Source organism: Onychomys torridus, chromosome 13 (assembly GCF_903995425.1).
Source record: "Onychomys torridus chromosome 13, mOncTor1.1, whole genome shotgun sequence".
Lineage (NCBI taxonomy): Eukaryota > Metazoa > Chordata > Mammalia > Rodentia > Cricetidae > Onychomys > Onychomys torridus.
The window spans coordinates 15,430,760-15,450,211 of NC_050455.1; the positions used below are offsets into that span (position 1 = coordinate 15,430,760).

Below are 19,452 nucleotides of genomic sequence, written 5' to 3' on the forward strand. Positions count from 1 at the left end.
AGATTAGCCTGGAACAAAGGTCCCTAGGGACAGGGAGATGACAGGTACAATACCTCCAAGGAACGGGGGGACTGCACAAGCCCCCACAGGTGGGACTTTGCCTTTCAAGAGGGAGCTAAAGAGGGATGACCAGAGCTATTTCCTTGCTCAGCCCAATACCTAATCCCTATATTTCCCCATGGTGGAGACAGACTAGAGCAAGAACTCCAAACTGTGATGCTTGTCAGAGCTAACTCTGGCTCCCTCTTGCCTGTCTCCTTTGCTTTCTTCTGAGCTCTCTAGAGTGACAGCATATCTGATTTGTTGTCTTGGACTTTCTGGTGCTAACCCATACAGCAACTTTATACATGTAAGAAATGGTGCCCTTTTCTAACAGAACAAAGTTCGAAGCCAATGTGCAAAACAAGCTGTATAACTTAGAGGCAGAGCCCCAGCACAGTGCAAGGGGCTTGGCAAACAGTGCATTGGGGAGAAAGTATAAGTAATTCTTAGTGCTTTTCAGAGCCAGTCCTTTGAGGGTGGTGCATGACCCTTAAGACCACACACATTGCTGAGCAGTGGCAGTGCATGCTTTTAATCCCAGCACTCAGGGAGGCAGAGGCAGGCAAATCTCTGTGAGTTCCAGGCCAGCCTGGTCTACAGAGTGACTTCTAGGACAGCCAGAGCTACTCAGAGAAACCCTGAGTCAAAAAACAATAAAGACCACACACACATTATGTACTTCTAACATGGTCATGAGCAAGGTGGGAGAATAGAGATGCTACTGGGGCTAAGAATTGGAGAGCAGCACGCAGAGACCCCTTTCCGCTTTTCTGGCTAACGACCTCATTAGTAACTGCCAAAGAGTGAACGTTTTGAAGGATCTCGCTCATTACAGTGCCTCCAAACTCTGCATTTAAAGATGGTAAATTAATTTTTTTAATGTACTACTTCTCTCCTTCCCTTCCCTTCATCCCTCCTCTGGTTCTGTCAGGGAATTGTTTATAGGATATGGCAGATTGTTACAAATAGGGGAAAGAAATGTCTCCAAGCTCCATCAGAGAAATGGCTCACAGATGCCAGTGAGGGTGTGGAAGGAATTGGAGATCCAGATGGGCTTAGAGGCAGAGAAGAGTAGGGGAAGAAGATGCCCAGATGTGCCAGGGGTGGCATCTCCCAGCTGACAGGCCTGAGATTAGCAGAGTTACTCTGCCTCCAGCATGATAGGCCCCCCTTCTACTATCTGAGCCAGGCAGGAGTCTCCATGCTTAAACAGCACACCGGATCCCCTGGGCTCTAACAAGTCCTTCTCCAGACTCCTAAAAACTGAAGGTTGCACTCTAGGACAAGCACTGGAATCAAGGCCAACTCCATGTCCAGAGCTAGGCAGTTCTTCTCTCCTGAGTTCCTCCAGCACAGAGATCACACTCCACTCTTGCTACAACTTTTTTATACTACAGTTGCCCCCTAGACTGTGAAACAGAACCTCCAAGCTTCTAGGTTTTGTCAAGGCCCATAGTGGATTCTGATGAGCATCAATCTGCCTCACCTAGACGTAGGTGGGTCTACCATAGATGGGCCTGGTCCTTAGTGGGCCTACCTCCTAACAACCCTGCTCCTTCCACGTAGGCCTTTCCTGCCTCTGGGTCTCTAGGACAGCTCACGTTAGAACTGTGCTCTCTGTTCACCACTACTACTAAAGTTTGGCAAGCCCCTCCTCACCAGGAATGCTCCTGGGGTTCTCTAGACTACAGGACTCTTCACTTGAGTCTTTGGCCATCTTGAATCAGAGAAAATTCCCTCTTGATCAGACTTGGGTGTGCTGTTTAAAGATGGAGTAGGAAGGGAGATATTGTGCTTGCAACTGAACTTTGACCTCTTAGGGGGACAATCCAATGTCCTGAAAAAAACTAGAATCTAGCAAAGCCTGGGCTTCTATGACCCCTTTCTCTGATATCCAGAAAGGAGGACAGTATTTTTTGCACATCTCGGTTATGTTGCCACTTGTTAGTCTAGGACTCTGAACCCTACTTTCCTGTCCTGATATCTGTCATCCTTCATATGAGAAGGAAGAAGTGCTTCAGGACAACTGCATGTTCTTGTTATGTGAGGACCACTGAATTTGACAGGAACAAAGTCAACCGGCGACCAGAAATGGGCCTCCTTATCTTCAGTGTCACCTCCTGAACAGAGACCCAGGAGCTGTCCAGAGTGCTGACCTAGTTTTTCGTGTGCACCGAAAGACTGGCCTGGGATGTAAATGGCAAGACTCTCAGTCAAAATAGCTCCAGTTCCTTCCCCCAATGAGTCCTTCGTTATTTATCACTAAATGTGGTTATTCTTTTAGCTTCTTCCCTTCTAGTTATTACAGTTCAAGTTCACAATCAATTTGTAGTTGCTGGCCTCTTTTCTCTACCTGGGTTGTACAACTGCTTCCAGTGTCTTTTTGTTTCCCAGTACACTCCCTGGGATGGAATTCTTTCTTATGGACCAGAAGGTACTCCCCATGTTAAGATTTTGGTCCTTTCTCTATCATTACAGGTTCCCTGAAACAGGAAGATGGCTGGCCCTCTCTCATCACATTTGTTGTTCCACCAAGGAACAGGCAGAGGGCTGGAGGTGTGCATTCCTTCTTCTAACTGTGAGTGAGAAGTGGGAAGGAAGGGCCACTAGATATGCTTACCTGGGTATGGGTGGATGCCATTGGCAAACACAGCTTCCGCAGCAGGCTGCCCATTGGCCTGTGGGGGGGAGGCCGGTGAAGCCATTCACCCCGATGGGGGATGGGATGCTAGGCACAGCTGGTGCAGTGATGCCTGGAGGGGTGCTGCCACCTGGTTTGGGGGATTTAAATGGATTGGAAAGAGGTAAGGCAAGGACAGCAAAAGTGAGGAAGGCAAAGCCATGAGGCTCTACCTTGCTAGCTCCCAGAGCCTGGGGACAGACTTAGATCTCACACAACCCCCCTGACTTGTTGGTAAACTATGCCTTGGCTTAATTTCTTGAATGTAACACATTCATTTATCCCAGATTATTCATTGTTCAAGGTAGAGCCCTCACCCCATGAAGATTTCTCTAATCACTGATGGCTACCCTTAAATCTAGAGCATGGAGACTATTCTCAGTGACCTTGACTCTAACCACATCTTGTCCTTGGTGATTTTTCAATGGATCTTGCACATTCCAGCTAAGTCAGGATTGACTGATCCTTTTTGGGTCTATGAGAGGCTTATCTGTCTCTCCAAGCAGGCTTACTATTCATCTGGAGGAAAATTCTAGATCCTTACTCTGAGGGAGAAAGGACAATTTAGAATCCAATCTCTGCCCTCTTTGGCTTCCCCCAGCAGAAGCAATAGTGGTGGTCATGGTGGTGATGATTAAGTTAGGGCCTGATGACAACACCGTGCATCTTCCATATTCCAGGTGATGGATACCAAGATAGAGGACTGTTATTGTCCTGAGGCCCCCAAAGGATGGAAAGAGCCTTCCTATTGTAGCTGAGGCTGACCCACTTCCCAGACCCATGCATGTCCCTGAAGTTGGGGAACAGATGTAAGTAATAGGGTGATGCTCTAGTTGAGCCCAGAAGTATTTCGGTCTTGTGTGGCTTTGAGTTGGGAAAGGAACAGCTGGATCTCAGAAAGACCACTGCTGTGGTCTGGCACAGACAGACAGTCATAAAGCTTGGTAAAAGAGAGCCCATCAACCCAGCCCATCCTTGGATTTAGAGCCTGGGCTTCTCAGTGTTGGCACTGTAGTCATTTAGAACCAAATATTTCCTGTTAGGGAGCTGACCTGTGTATTGTGAGGTGTGCAGCAACACCTTTCTGGCCTCTACACACTAGATGATAGTAGCACTCTCTCTTCTGAGTTGTGACAAACAAAAACGTCTGTGGACACTGCCAGATAGCCTAGGGGTGGGAGGCAAAACTGTGCTGGACAAAAGCCAAGAGCCAACATGTTTTGTGAGATGGGTTGATCCAGTACCCATCCGTGGATGACTCATATGGTTCTCTAGCTGGTTGCATAGTTTCTTGGAAAATGCCCATTAGTCAAAGTTGGCTTAAAGAGGAAGGCCAAGGCAGCTGAACACTCAGGACTATGCTGGACTTTGACTGGAGATGTTTTCTGTCACTTTCTTTCCAGACATTGGTTGTTAATGCAGATAAAGATGGATTGGTTTTAGGCAAGGACAGACAACTTGAGAGAAACTATCTTACACTGGAATCCTATTGTGGATTCCATGGGGCTCACAACTCATCTTCCCTTGGGTGCCTACAGATTAGAACATTTCTGAGACAAATTGGTCTAGACCCTGAGTGTTCTTACTGTAGAATGAGCCACTAGTCACTGTAATGATGCCACAGTCTGGGCCCTGCTGCTCTCTCTCCAGGTCAGGAACCTACTGACTCACCTGAGGTTGGGGTCATAGGTGCGGCTGCCAGGCCATTCATGTTGAGGGCCGCCATCTGCTGCATCTGGGCGGCAGCGAAGGCAGCCATGGGATTCAGGTAGCCTCCTTGTGCAACCGAGGCCATGAGGGCTGCTTGCTGCTGCATCAGCTGGGGCAGAGGGAGTGGAAAAAATATCACATGCTTCCAGGGGGGACAGCCCTCCCACCAGGGGCTCAGCTCCTTGGAGACCAATTTCTGAGCTTCAGGGAGCTGGTACAATCTTTTGGTCACTACCCCTTGAAAGCCCTGAGGCCTCACCCTTGCTTGCCTTAATCTCCACTTCCCTGGGAACTGACTGCTTAAAACAAAGAACAGGAAGACCTTTGATAACCTGAGTTGTGCAGGGTAGGAAAGGGGGCTGACTATGCATGCTAGCCAGTCTGTATAAGGTGTGTTATTGTGGGGAATGGCACCCAGACTCCTCCACACCTGTTGAATGAGCTGCATATAGTTAACAGGGTAAATTTCTGCTCAAGTTGGTCATGTAGAAGAGACAGGAGGAACATGACTAGACCCCCACATGTCATTACAAAGATGAGTGGGGACTGAGGAGGCTGCAGCAAGTGGTCAAGCTAGATTCTGCTCAGGAAATGAGTGGTGTTTGCAGGGTTAGAGCCAGAACCCTGGAGGGCCTCGGGGCCATCCTGGAGGGGGTATTATTAGAGAGAATGCAACTGTGGAAGAAATAAATGGGTGGGCCAGAGGCAGAGGAGTGGGTGCTTGAGGCTTTGGGTCACTTCACACAATCCCTGCCAGGAGTGATCAGAAGAACTGAGAAAACCCGTGTGAGCGGAGTTTTTATAATGAGGACCAAGCACCTTACTATTTCCCCATTGGTACTTTCTAGCCTTCACATTGATTTGGTGTGTGGGGGTGGGCAGGGTGACCCATCTATCGTCCTGCCAAGGGCCTTCTCTAGGAACTCCTTCTTGAAAATCAGGACAGCAGCCCACCTCCTCCTGGCAACCACCCCCTCCTGGATTCTCCTAACTCCTGAGGCCACCCTCTCTGGATTTATGCCTGGCACTCTTCACTCTGGGGACAGAGCAATATGTTTGGGCAGGTATCCCTGTTCTCTGGGGCTAGAGGGGCAGTGAGCTCCAGAACAAATCCCCTCCCACCCTTGCCCCCACTTACTGCCTGAGCGTAGGCACCGTAGGCCCCGAAGGGGATGGCCATAGGGTTGAACATGCCCATCTGGCCAGCCATCTGCTGCATCCGCCGCATCGTGCGCTCCTTGTCAGTGTCTGCAAACTTGACCACCAGGCTGGAGGAGGCTCCCTGCAGCCAGGGCGGCACATGAGATCCACTGCCCCAGCCTCCACCCCAGTGTCCCTGCCCAGCCTCACCTCACCCCACCCCTGTGCTCTCTGTGGGGTGCTAAATGTAGGTCACTCAGGAGTGCCAAGTCTCAATCCCACCTTTTCTGGGTTACCTCATTCTACCTTGATCTGAGAAAGAGTGGTAAAGGGTGATGAGACCCTGCATGCCCCCGGAGGGCTACACTCACAGGCATAGTCTGGCTGCCGTGTAGAGCGTTGATGGCGGCTTGCGCCTCAGCATGGGAGGAGTACTTCACAAAGGCGCACCCTGCAGGAATAGGACAGACTGAGCCATGGCCCTGAGGACCCAGAAAGACAGAGACAGAGAGACAGACAGAGACAGAGGGAGAAGCAGAAAGAGACAGAGACAGATAGACATACACACAGAGAGATAGAGCCAAACAGACAGAGACAGACAGACAGACAGAGACACAGAGAGACAGAGTCAGAGAGAGAGAGAGAGAGGTCTGAGACAGGCAAGGCTAGCGGAAAAGAGGTGGATGTGCCCCAGATGAACATAAAATGTGAAGGGGCAGAGACAGTGACAGAAGGGTGCACAGCGCAAAGACCAACGGCCTCCTCCCCTCTTGGTCTCCACGAGGACCACCTGGCGGCGCTAGCATCCTTCCCAGGCGTGTGCCCACGCGAGCTTGCGAGTGCGCACACATCCACACACACACCCTTGCTGTTGCCGTCCGGCCCGCGCAGGATAGTGCACTCCTCAATGTTCCCGAAGGCCTCGAAGAGGCGGCGCACGTCGTCCTCGGATTGCTGCTTGTTGAGCATGCCCACGAAGAGTTTTCTATCTTCTAGAACAAAATTAGGAGATGCTTACCGGGGCCAGGGGCGGAGCACTGCGGGGGGCGGGCCGCTGGCAAAAGGGCGCGGCCAGAGAAGGAGGGCAATGGGGATAGGGGAGGAGCTTGGAGGGAGGGGGCGGAGCTCAAGCCAAACGGGGAGTGAGAGGGAGGAGCTTGGCGGGAGGAGGAGGGACTCACTGCCAGAGCAAAAGCAACTAGGAGACTGAGGGAGGAGCTCGGCGGGAAAGGATGAAGCTCACAGCCAGAGGTGGTGGCAAGGGTGGGGTGGGGGTAGGGGCTTGGCTGGAAGCAGCGAGGTTATAGCGTGTGCTAGATGGTGGCGGTGGGGAGTGGGAGGCGCGGGGAACAGAGCGTCCAGAGCTAGCGTCAGCGAGGAGCGGGAACTGGATAGCAACGACTGCCTCTGTCTTCTGCTAAAAGACAGCTCTCTGAGACGCCTGGTCTCTGGTTTGATTTTTGGCACACGGGTCATCTCCCTTCCTTCCTCTAAACCCCATCTTCTCTGGTGCAAGAATGAGTTGCAATGGGTAGCCATCCTGAAACTTTGGTTGGTGGTGTTTGCCCTGCACGGAGGGTCCTGGGCAGAGTCCTCTTCTAGGACAGCCTCTTGCCAATGCACCTTGCACCTCCTCTCATTTGTCTCACTTACTGCTTTTGCCTGTGACATTGGTATCTGTCTGGCTTTCCTCCCCACTAGCCTATCTCCGAGTTGCTCCCTGGAGAAAAATGTTAGATCTTCTGCAGCACAGATCCTTCAATTTCAGGACCTGTGACAGTTGCCCTGTGCAAAGCAGAACACTCTTTTCCCTAGCCATCCCAGGTCCTCCCCCACCAACCTGGTGCATTCATTCACGATGGATGTACTTTCCACTCCTCACCTAACCTGCTGGTGATATGTTGTCAACTCCTGGGTTGGTAACCAGCAGCCTCACCCTGCACCATATTTGGCTGCTTTGCCCGCCTCTGGGTCATGGCAGGGCTGTAAGTTCCAGCCTCACTTCATCTTCAGGGTTACAATGCCCCTGGCTCACCAACTGAAAAGCTCTGGAGTGGGGGTGGACATCAGAGACCAAGAAGAATGAGGGAGAAGAAGTGTAAAGGGTACGGTGGAGAAGAGAGGGGAAATGGCAGGGGAAAGGACTGGAAGCAAAGAACTGGGAGAAGCCAGATGGGGCGAAAGAAGAGAGAACGAGGAAGAATCGAGCCCTAGAGAGAGGAAGATGGCAGCCCTTGAGATTGCCTTGGAAAGCAGCCACAGACAAGTCGGAAGTGGGAGGGGAGTCTTCAGTACTTCAGCGGAGGACACGAAGCTGCCTCTGCCCCAACCAGGTGCCTTTTAAAGGCTCCAAGTTCATGGACACGACTTCCAAAAGACTAAGACAAAAACCTGCAGCTTCCTAATACCTGGCCCTCCTGCTTAAACAATCCCTTCCTTCCCCTCAGAAAGAGGCACACGGTGCCTCCTCTGTGGAGCTGATTTAGCTGCTGGGACTTGGTTCCTTGCTCACTCTCTCCTGATGTCTGAATGGATTCCTGTATTATCATCGTGACAGCTTTCTGATTGCGTTAAAATCCCTCTACAGAGCCTTTCTAGTCCGCCTCTCCTAGTTGCCAATGTGCTTTCTCCTCTAATTTGTTCTCCCCTCCCCCGAGCCCCTCTTTACTTCCTAGTTCTCTTACCATGTGGGTTGCCCCTTTGCTGACCACCTTGATGATGCCAGGGAACCTGCAGCTAGCTCACTTTTCCCCAAAGCTACAAGACAGTAAAACAGACCTGGCTCCAGACTCCCTCCTCTCTGGTGAAGCCTACAAAGTGCAGATGTGGATCCTGAGCGCCATTGGTTCACACTCTTCCTTTCCATTTGGATTTGGTTATTATGGAGTTGGTCCTAAGACTCGTGTTTCAGATCAAGGACTAGAAGTATTCTGGAATGGGCCTCCTGAGCTGATCTAGCATGTCATACTCAGTTCCTTGCACCCCCACCTGCGCCCCGCCAGCTGTGTAACTGACTACTTCAAGCCTCAGTTTTCTAGGTCTATAAAATGGGGACAACGCGGCCTTTGTGCCTACTGTTCTGGCAGTTGCTGCAGGGACAGTGCCTGGTGAGCAGTAATAACAAGATTATTTGGGATTCTCTATGCCATAGGAAGAGGAAATGGGATGCTGCTTCTCCTTGATTTGCTCTGCCCTGATTTGACCTCTGCTCTGGGATGCAGTGAACTACAGCCAAGGCCTCAACTATCCCTCAGCCTCTAGATTCCCAGGACCCTTGCTGTCACTCTTTAGAACTAGGAGTGCCAGTGTCTGTGAGTGTGCAGAAGTGCCTGGGGGCAGGAGAGTAGGATCCCAGAAGGCAGGCACCAGTTGCAGAGAAGCGGCTCAGCTCTGGATCTGGATGACTTAGCCTCATGGGAAATAAGCTTGAGTTATCAGAGTACCCAGGTAAATGTTAGGTGAAGGTGTTTGTAGCCACCACTGGAAGGACTAGGTCAGAGCATCCCATGCCTTTCGGTTCTCCTCTCTGACTAACCCCTCCCACAGGGCTTATTGAGAACTCACAGTATGCCTGGGAAATCAATCTGAGGTGGACCTTGGGTGGCAGGGGTGTCCTTCTAGATTTTTTTCTTTCAGTGGGTTGTAAGGTTGTACATGGTTCTGTGATCCCATGAGAATCCAAAGCTTTTGCATTATGCTTCCCAGAAACTCTGCCTTAGAGCCCCAGAGACTAATCATGCCTGGATTTCCAGTGGATGATTACATCCAGCAGTTCTGGGCTACAAATCAGTAGGGGCTGGTTGGGAGAGAGGACATGGCTATGCCTAGAAGGCTCCCAGGAAGAGGTGGGCTAGAGGTATGACCTGCAGCCCTACAGGACTTGGAGACTCTCCCATGTGATCCCATACCTACACTTGAGTATGCACTGCCCTCTCCCTCCCTCTCCTCTCCCTCCCTTCTTCCCTCCCTCTCTCTCCCCACTCATTGCCAGGGCTTATATGAAGCATATGCTGCTACCCCCACCTTGTCTCACTCTGACGATCCTGAAATTCTTTTCAGCAGTGTTGTCAAGGATCTAGCTCTACCTAAGTGGAGGTTCCTTCCAGTGGTAGGACTTGGCAACAAGGGACCCTGGGACCCTGTTTCTCATCTGTCTCCTGTATGCTCTCCCTCCCAACCAACACATAACACCTCCCATTTGTCCAGCCTGGGAAAGTTTTATTCTCTCAGAACCCCAATCTGACCCTGAGCTTTCTCCATCTATAAAGTGCACCAGGCTATGCCTCCTGGGACACTGGTGGAGTGTGTAGAAAGGCAGCAGAGTCTGCTTGCAGGAATCTCTGGCCATGCAGAGAGATGGAGACTCCTGCATTCACTCTTCTGTCCCAGGAGCATTGCTGCACCACTAGATGAAAGTCTTGGTGAAGACAGCTCTTAAACTCTTAAATGGGAGTTTCAGGCTCTGGTTGCTTAGCTGGTCTACCCCCACCCCAGCCTCTCCTGGGGAGCATCTTGTTGGCCACACAGGGTTATTGACCCCAAAAGGGCAAGGGGTGGGGCTGACAGAGCCTCCTGAGTTGCCAAATTCAAGGATCTTGATGCTAATGCTCAAATTCCAGTTAAATTTTCAAAATTTGATTTGCTCGCTACCGCTACCATCAGCACTGAACAATATTTCCTGCTTAAGGGAAGATGGCTGCTGGAACACTGTGGATCATGATAGGCAGTGAGTGTCTTTTTTTTTCTGCTACAGAATTTTCTCATTCTCTTCCCTCCAGGTGGGATGGCTTGCATGCTGGTGAGGCACAAGCTAGGGAGAGCCCTGGGGTCACAGGGAGGAGGTGGGAATAAATGGTTTCAGGTTATGTGGCTGATGAGGAGACAGGGAGATGCCAAGGCAGCATTGGGTATGAAGATAACAGGTCACACATCTCCAGTGATAGAGCTGGAAGCTTCTCGCCTATGCACAAAGCTTTGGCCCAGGTGTGACAGGACAAGGCAAGAGCCCACCAATTCCTCTTCTGGGAAGAGCCTGGAGCACTGCAGTGTCCCATGCTGGACCCTTAAGAGTCTCTTGGGTACTTGTTTACTGTGGAATTGCTCCCCATTGGAGGTGCTTTTCCTGGCAGAGCTTGGAGCACTGGTTAAATCCCCGAGGCCCCATGGGCATGAATGTAGGGGCGAATATCATTTATGAATCCATTGAAACCTTCCTGAAGTGGGGCACCGGGAGTCACAGCTGACAGAGCAGGAAGAGCTAGGCACCCTGATAGGAAATGAGACTTGTTCAAATCCTGCTTCTAGCACTTTCTAGCTATGTAACTTTAGACAAGGCATGTATTCTCCCTGGACAGAGCCAGGTGAGGATGGACTGAGTTGGATCTTGTGAAACTCTTAAGACAAAGCAGAGCACAGAATAAATGTTCAACAAATGCCTGTTACTGTGACTGTTAGCAGCCATGGCTGCTGCTTACCCACAGGTGTGCTGGCTGATAGGTCAGATGTGGAACATTGGACAGTCATGCCAGCCCAGACAATGTGAGGGGGCAGATTTTCCTTAAATCTTCCTGGTCACCTGGCAGTGTTCCCAGGACCACTGAGAGGCCCCCAGCATCCTTTGGGATACCTAACTGGATGGAGCCAAAACAAGGGACATCTCTACCTGCTCTGCCCTAGCAACACTGAGCATCTCCACATGACGTTTCCATGAGTTCCCCAAGACCACATCAGTCAAGCACCTATGGCTCCAAAGGGACAAATAGAGACCACATCAACTCACCTGAACCTGCATCTGTGTGTTCAGCTTTCAAGGTTCCCAGAACATACTGTTCCCAAGCCCAGAGGCCCCTGTGGTCTCTTCCCTTTCCCCATGGTGGCCCTCTCACTGCTTCCAGAGACAGCACCCAGCCTACGCATTGTCCTCTACATAGGAAGGCCATGGATCGAGTCACCACCTCCTTCCTGGGTGGTTGCCTGCTGCTTAGGTGATGCAGCCAGTTCTGTTTTATTGGACCTACCAGGAAAGCAAACCCAGCTTTGGGTCCCTCTGAAGCTGACAGCCAGGTTGGCTGTCCTCTTCACTTAGGTCTCAAGGGTCAGCTGGCAGGCCTCAGAAGAGCTCTTGCACGAAGTGACCCAAGAGAGAGGAGGATAATGCCCCCCTTCCTCTCTGCTCCAACCCTCCCCCCTCTGTGACAGAACCAGAGCTAGTGACAGGCAGCTGGGCTGGGAACTGCCTCCTGAGGATGAAAGGCTTCCTGCCTGGGAAGAGGCTGAAGGAGACATCAAACCAGATCAAAGGCTGCTGGGATGGGGACTGCAATGGGATGCAAATGAAGACCCTCACCCCTCTGGCCCCCATGGGCAAGGCAGTGCCAGGCCTTGATCTGACTGGTTCCCTCCAGGACTGGGCTGTTTGATGTTGGTGTGTGAGGAAGCAGAAGCTAGAGAAAGCATCCATTTCCCCTTCACTTGCATCCCTTTAGCCAGATTTATCCTCCCTTTTCTTCCCCCCTCTAGATGGAGCCGTTACTGCTCATTGCTTTCTTACTCTCTGTGAAATGAGCTCCAGACCCTGCTCTCTACTCTCCACACAGCAGCTAGAGTGTCAGCAATAACCTAAGGTGGAGCCTGTCCTTCCTGTATTCCACACAATAGCTTCTATCTCTAGGAACTGTGCTGAGCCCTCCTGACCCCAACTCTACTCTGCTTTTCCATGAATGAATGGCCATAGCTATTCAATTGCCAGTACCTAGCAGGCCTGGCATGTAGTAGACACTGAATGAACATTTGTTGATATCAATGAATGAATTCCCTGCTCCGTGAGTATTGGGGGTGAAGATGGAATGGGACTGGATTGGTGACAGGTGCAAGGGATGCAGGACTGACATCAGGAAAGCCTCAGAAAGTAAGAAGTGAGTGTTCTCTGGAGATGAGTGGGCACTAGTCACGATGAGAGCAGTGTCTAGAGGGATGAGCGCCATGGGCTTGGGGAGGAGGGAGGGCTCTGGAAGGTGGGAGCTAGATGCTGGAGGACTCATGGGGGTGGGGTTCGCATGCATGTGCATTGTCTCTGCTCCCTCTCCACAACCTATCATGTACACCCCTTCCTCCTTCTTGTCATTCCAACAACTGGTATCCAAGTACCTCTTCAAAGGACTGAGTCCTGAGCCTTGCCTTTGGCATTGAAAAACCTGAATCAGGCCTCAGACCTCATTAATTTCCCATCCTGTCCACATCATGTCCTGAATAGGCTCTGTCTGCCCCCTAATTCTCAGTGCCATCAGTCTTTAGTGGCTCACTGAACTCCCAGGCACACCCAGTCTCGATGTCTGTACACGATGAAAGCCTGCAGGCCTGCCCTCCAATGTCTCAGAGCTCCTAGTGCACTAAGCATGCCTACTCTGACCCTGCTACATCAGCAGAACCTTTCCATTTATCCAACCAGGAGCCAGATGCTGAAGTAAGTGCACTACAGGAATGGTAGACATTATTTATAGTGTACAAATGAGGAAATTGAGCCACATAAAAGGTAAGGATATTGTAGAATAGAATATTTGTTTAATTATGTAAAGATTTGTTGCATTTGTTTGTGTTGCAGAATAATTGTTTAACTATGTAATGATGTGTTGCTTTTTTTTTAATGCTGCTTTTATTTAACTATGTAAAGATGTGTTGTTGTTTTACCTTGCCTGCCTAAGGCTCCTGATTGGTCTATTAAAAAGATGAACAGTCAATAGCTAGACAGAGGAGGGATAGACTGGGCTGATAGGCAGAGAGAAAAGCGGGGCAGCCGGCCAGGGACCAGCCAGCCAGACATGGAAGGAAATGAGCCCTGGGGGTCGATTAATAGATTAATAGAAATGGTTAGTTTAAGTTTAAGAGGCTAGCTAGAAACAAGCCTAAGCTAAGGCCAAGCATTCATAATTAGAGATGTCTCTGTGTCATGATTTGGGGGCTGGCAGTCTGGTCCAAGAAAGCCTACTACATACAAAGGATCTATCCCAAGAACTCTGACCTAGACTTTGAAGAAGACAGGACTCATGTCTTGTGGCCTGGGTGGAGCTGCTGCTCTCAGGCATCTACCATTGTTTCTGGTGAAGATGGGGCTGCATGCAGATCTCACTCTGCCTTCCCACCCCACCATCTTTGCCCAGACAACCGACAAAATACCCAATAAACACACCTTTTTTTTTTTTTTTTTGTGAGGGCCAGGGCTCCAGCTCAGAGCCCAGAGGGTGGGTGAGTGGGCGGGGCATTTATACCCTGCTGCTCAATTCCCAGGGATTAGCCTCATGATCATTGCTTGTTGTCTGGAGGCCATCTGGAGTCTCAAATTCCTACCTCAAGTCTTGTCCACCTCTCTGCCAAAAGTCCTTGTTATGAAATCTTCTGGATGCCCAGGAGGTAAGTCTCTGTTTTGGAGTACACAGGCCATCTGATCTGGGCCAGAAGGATCTTCTCTCTCAATCACACAGGAAGTCTAGGCTGTAGGCACTACCACCTGAGCCATCCTCTGACTGCAATCTCCCTCTATTTCACCGAATGTCTCCCTTGTTGCTTGGCATCTGCTCGGGCCAGAGGAACAGAGCTTGAGGCATATTTAGGGAGGCAGACCTAGAACTTGGGGTCTCTGATCACCTTCTAGAAGTGGGGAGCAGAAATGGTTACTTCACTCTTGTGTTCTCAGAGGTGAGAGATTGGTTTAGGGTTCCCAGTCAGGCCAGATCCAAACCCTCAAGTTCTGTGCACAGGTTCAGAGTAGGGTAGAGAGGGTGATTGAGATCACACCCCCGTCCCTTGCAACCCTTCTTCATGACCTTCCATCTGTGACTCGGGCATCATGGCTCCCAGCAGGAGCATGGGACATGTGGTGGCTCTATCTAGAAGTCACCTTTTGCTGAGGCGGCAGTACACAGTCATCTCTCCAGGTAACTGATTATACATTTGATCTGCTACATTATCCTTCCCAGGCTGCAGCACACAACAGACGGCCTGGTGTTCTGTGGGGACTTCTCAGCAGCCGAACCCTGTTGTCTAATGGGGTTTCTGCTGGTGTCTGGCACACTAGCCAGCATTTCACCCATCACAGGATAATTTATAGCATAATGGGGCCTCCCCCCCCCTTATATCATGCTGGAGCATAAATTATGGCCAGTTTGTCCTCAGCTCTCAAGGAGACAGACAAAGCAGGGCTGTGTTCCAGCTAGGGAAGGGGGTTTCTGCAGGGGATGGCCAGTGGTGGGGTGGTCCACCAGAGAGGACAGAGGCAGAGGATAGGAGATCAAGGACTATAATGTAAAGCACCTTGCTGACAGGGCCATACCCAGCCAAAGAGCTGGGAAAGAAATTTCGGACCCATTTGTCGGTACTAACTGCCAAACAGGACCTGATGTTGAATCTTGCTGCTGGGCAGAAATAAAGCCCAGGGCAGCTGTCACTGCCTGCAGATAACCTGGCCTGGCTGAGACTGACCCTCTTGTGAGCCTCAGATCCTCCCAGCTGTGGTCTGGCTTCCCATAGCCTCAGAAAACAGGCATTCATAGATAGCTTCTTTGTCTCCATGAGCCATCACTGCCCAAAGCACATAGTGAGCCATGCTGGAGAGCAGGGTAAATGTCTGCCCTCTGGCCTTCTACCTATTTTTAATACTGAGGGTGGGCCATCCTAATGGGTGATGGAGAATGTAACAGCTTGCATCCTGGCTCACTGGAGTAGGCATGGTGATATATAAACACCTGAGTTCTTTACATACTATCAGAGGGAAGGCCTTGAGGCTGTGGTCCCAAGTCCACTCCCCACATCTGCACATCACAAAGACCTCTGGAGTTCCTTGATGGGATGGGGTCTTCAGAGCGCACGTGGCACTACCTCTTCGAGAGTGACCCAGTGTTGGGAATGCCTCCTGAGTTCTCCTGGAAGTGGCCCTATTGGCCTCCATGCAAGACTAGGATTCAGCCCAGAAAGTGGATTTAGGTGCCTCCCTGGGTCTCTTCAGAGCCCAGGTTCTTCTCTCCCTTCCTGGGAATTACTGTCATTCTGAGGTAAGTTCAGGAATCACAGGCCTTATAGGATGATGGTTCTCAGCTGTGGCTGCTATGAAGATTGCTTGGAAACTCTCAAAATACAGGTGCCTAGGATGGCTCCAATATCAGGTTACACTGGTTGCTCTGGGGTCCATGCACAAATATTTTCATTTTCCGTTTTTGAAAGCTACTCAGACAATGCCAGAATGCAACCATCACTGGGAAGAGGCACTGAAAGCCTGTCCTGGCAGAGGTCTCTATTCAGGCCCTGAATCTTTGGCTTTTCACCTGCCTGCCTGCTGGTGGAGGCAGAATTCCGGGCGCTGCTGGTGCTGGGAAAGATGGCAGCGCCACACTTCCTGTGTCCTGACACCTGAGCCCAGGCTTCCTCCCTGACTCTTCATCACTCACAGGATGGTTTGGGGAAGCAGAGAAAGGAGAAGGCCGTGTGTCGGCAGGCTTCCAGTGGCTTTTCAAGCACCCCTCTTCTTCCTTCCTTCTCTCTTTTCTCTTTTTCCCTCCACCTAGCAGGCCAGCCCTGCTCTGAAGAGAAATCTCAGCTCCTCCTCCACTATCCAGCCCTGTTTTGCTCTCCAACTTTGATCTACTACGAGTCACTGGTACCCTCTCTCAGGGAACCTAGAGGGCCTGTGCTTAAGTATACATTGTGTTAACTCATGACTGATAATGGAGTCTAGAGAGACACGGAGATGGATGGATGGTAGACATGATTAATAAAGGCTAGATATCCAGATTAAATGTTAGATGATAGATAGATACACAGATGAGAGAAAAATGATTGCTGGAAGTAGGTAGATTTATGATGGATGGCACCTCAAGAGCAATAGGTAAATGTGGGTGGGTGGATGGATGGTTGAGAGGCTTCTTAGAAGTTCAGATAAAGGGTCTGAACATAAAGGTCAGAAAACTCATCACATCTTCTATAATGGTGGCATGTGAGCTCTTAAAGGGAGGAGCCCTGGCTGGCTCCAGACCTGTCAGGAACCAACTTGCCTCTCTACTGCAGGCCCTGAGCCTCTGTGTTTCCCAATGGGCTGTGTTTAGAACAAATTTCAATTGAGCTGGTTATTTACAGACCCCTGAAATTTTACATGGTTTCCCTGAGTCTACTGGTGAGCCAAGGTCACCTCCTGGATCCTGGGTGCACCTGATGAGGACCTCCCTTCCTGGGAAAGAGGGACAGCTTCAGTCTAGGTATTTCATTCTCAAAGGCCAAGGCCATGGCCTCTAACCCCATGGGGCAGGTTGGCCTTTGGAATGTGGTGGGCCTGATTTGGCCCTGTGATTAGATGGCAGGAGGTGGACCATATGGTGTGTGCAGACATACAGCCATTCATTCTCAGGGTTAGAGATCACAACCTCAGAAGAAACAGTGAGAACTAATTCATCTTTGGCACTCACCATGGACCAAGCTCTGCACTGAGTACTCTGGCTTTATGAAGTGGATGTCACTGTCACCCCATTTTACAGATATAGAAAGTGAGGTATAGAAGAGTTTAGCAGCTCCTCAGAGGCCCCGGGGCTAATAAGCAGCAAAACTGGGATTTGTATTTGGATAGTCTGGCTCTTGCACACTCATTCATGATATAGTCTGGCTCTTGCACACTCATTCATGATATAGTCTGGCTCTTGCACACTCATTCCTGGTATGGAAGGCAGCTCCCTGCCCTGTCTATCAAGCAGGGTGTCCATCAAGCTCTCATGGACTCAGGCAGGCACATGACTCTGGGAACTGCATAGCAAACATTCTGTCTAATGGTCGATGGAATAAGAAGGGGAATGCTAGCTTGCTCCAGAAAATGAAGGATTCACCATTGGTGCATGGCTGGCATAGTTAACCTCAGAGGAGCCTGCTCTTGCCTTTCAAGGGGTTTTCTGAAGACTTCTGGTTGTCAGTCTTTGGTTATTATGAAGTTCAGTTGATAGAAAGGAGATCTTACAAGTCCCCAAACCTGCATGCCCAGCCCTGAGCTGCCCCAGACCCCATTTATTCACTGGTCACTCACAGTCATTAAGTCATCAAATTGTGTACAAGACACTATCGAGAGATGCAAGACCTTGACCATTGAGTAAATGTCTTCCCAAATTAGGGCACAACAGGCCAGTTCTAGGAGGTCAGGACACCATGGAGTGCTAAGGTAAGATGAAGAAGGGCTGACAGAGGAGACTGAGATACCACAAAGCAGGGAGAGTTTGCCAGGATGTAGCATCTTCATAGCTGAAGCCCATGACCCTGAAAACTGGAGGAAGGAAAGAAATCTGGGGATGAGAAGAGAAAATTCAAAGAGTCTCAGCTCAGTTACAAGAAACTAGAAAAGTGGGTTTTGAAGAATAAGGCATGACCCTCCCACTGACCATCTCCAAGGAAGTGACCCAGCATGATAATTATTGCGAAGTCCACTTTGTATGAAACGGGTACTCTGGGGGTGAAGAGAGTGGGCGAAGCCTCTGGCTCAGCAGCCCCCTCTTCTGCTGCAGCCAGGCATTTTCCAGTCCATTTTGTGCCCTGTTTCAGGGCTGCAGGGTCACTGCCCCCATTTGATAGAGCAGTTAACTGAGGCTCAGAGAGTCTATATAGTAGGCTGAAGCTCAGAGTGGTGGTAAGTGCTGGAAGGACTGGAGCTGGTGTCTGACAGCTAGACCACACCTTCCCTGCTCTGTGCAGCAGCACACTACTCAGATGTGCAGGTCTGTGAGTCCACCCTTGAAATGAGGTGGCTCTTGACATTCCAGAGGGACTGATTTAGACAGAAAATACCTTGTATGATGAAGGGGAGCAGGTATAAACTTCCACATGCAGTGTTTCAGAATGCGAAGAGAACAGGCAGGGGAGTAGCCAGAGGGAGGACTAGGGATGGGGTGGCTAAAGAAGGACCTTGGCAGCATTGAGACAGGAAGGCTGAAGAGGGCAGGCTGGGCTGGTGGGGAGGCCTCAAATTCCTACGGGGGGACCGTGGGGCCCAGGCTGAATGGGCAACAAGAAAGGGGCTATTCCACCCAAACCCATACTAGGGTGAGGAAGAGGAGGCTGAAGAGGCTGATGGAGAAAGGGGAGCTTGAGAGAACAAAGCTATGGCTCTCTGGATCCACTCTGGCAAGAGAGAGTGCTCCCTGCCTGTTCTCCCCCTTCTCAATCTCATGTGAGTACAGCATTTGGGTAGACTAGGGTAGCTGTGAACTCAGGGTCTGAGGCAGCTCAAGTTTTGTCTACCAACTGCATCTGAAATGCTTCTTTTAGAGGTATGTGTGACTATTTTTCAGATGCATATAGATGCTGCCGTGATTTAAAAACATACAAATCCATTTGAAAGCACCATTGAATTCAAGGTAGCTGTTTGTCATTTCGTATTCTCTTGAACAATGGATACTCAAAGTGTAACATCTGTCAGGGGGCGAGCTGATGAATTTTTTATGTTAAAACTGGCTTCTTCACCTTGAAAAGTCTGGGAATGCTGATCAAGAAGGGTGGTGGGAGCCCCCCAAGAGGAGCAAGCACGGCAACCACACAAATCTCAGGAGGTTTCAGCTCACCTGAGGGACCACAGCTCCTTAGGGAGGGCAGGGCACTGTGGTAGGGCCTCCCCAGACCTGGGGCTAGTAAACTGCTTCTAGTCCTGCTCTCCTTGCCCCGTCACCTGGCAGAGATTCTGTCCTCTGTGTCTGAACCCCAAGCTCACCCTGTGATGTGGCGACAATGATACAACTGGGAGAGCAAGGTATTGAGTCCCACCCATGGCTCCCAGCAAACACCTCACTCAGCATCTCTGCTGCCATGCCATGGCATGGGTCCTCTGATAGGACAGGGTGGGCTTGGGCCTGCCACAGGGCACCAGC

The 19,452-nt window shown here is 50.4% G+C and overlaps 1 protein-coding gene across 1 annotated transcript in view; it reads right to left on the reverse strand.

Annotated features, from left to right (window-relative positions):
- The window catches only part of Celf4 (CUGBP Elav-like family member 4), a 283,403-nt gene that overhangs the window by 18,546 nt on the left and 245,405 nt on the right, over window positions 1-19,452 (reverse strand). Inside the window, 6 exon segments of the mRNA XM_036205194.1 lie at window positions 2,663-2,729; window positions 2,731-2,813; window positions 4,394-4,541; window positions 5,571-5,714; window positions 5,944-6,023; window positions 6,436-6,564. Of these exon segments, the coding sequence (XP_036061087.1) occupies window positions 2,663-2,729; window positions 2,731-2,813; window positions 4,394-4,541; window positions 5,571-5,714; window positions 5,944-6,023; window positions 6,436-6,564 (651 nt within the window).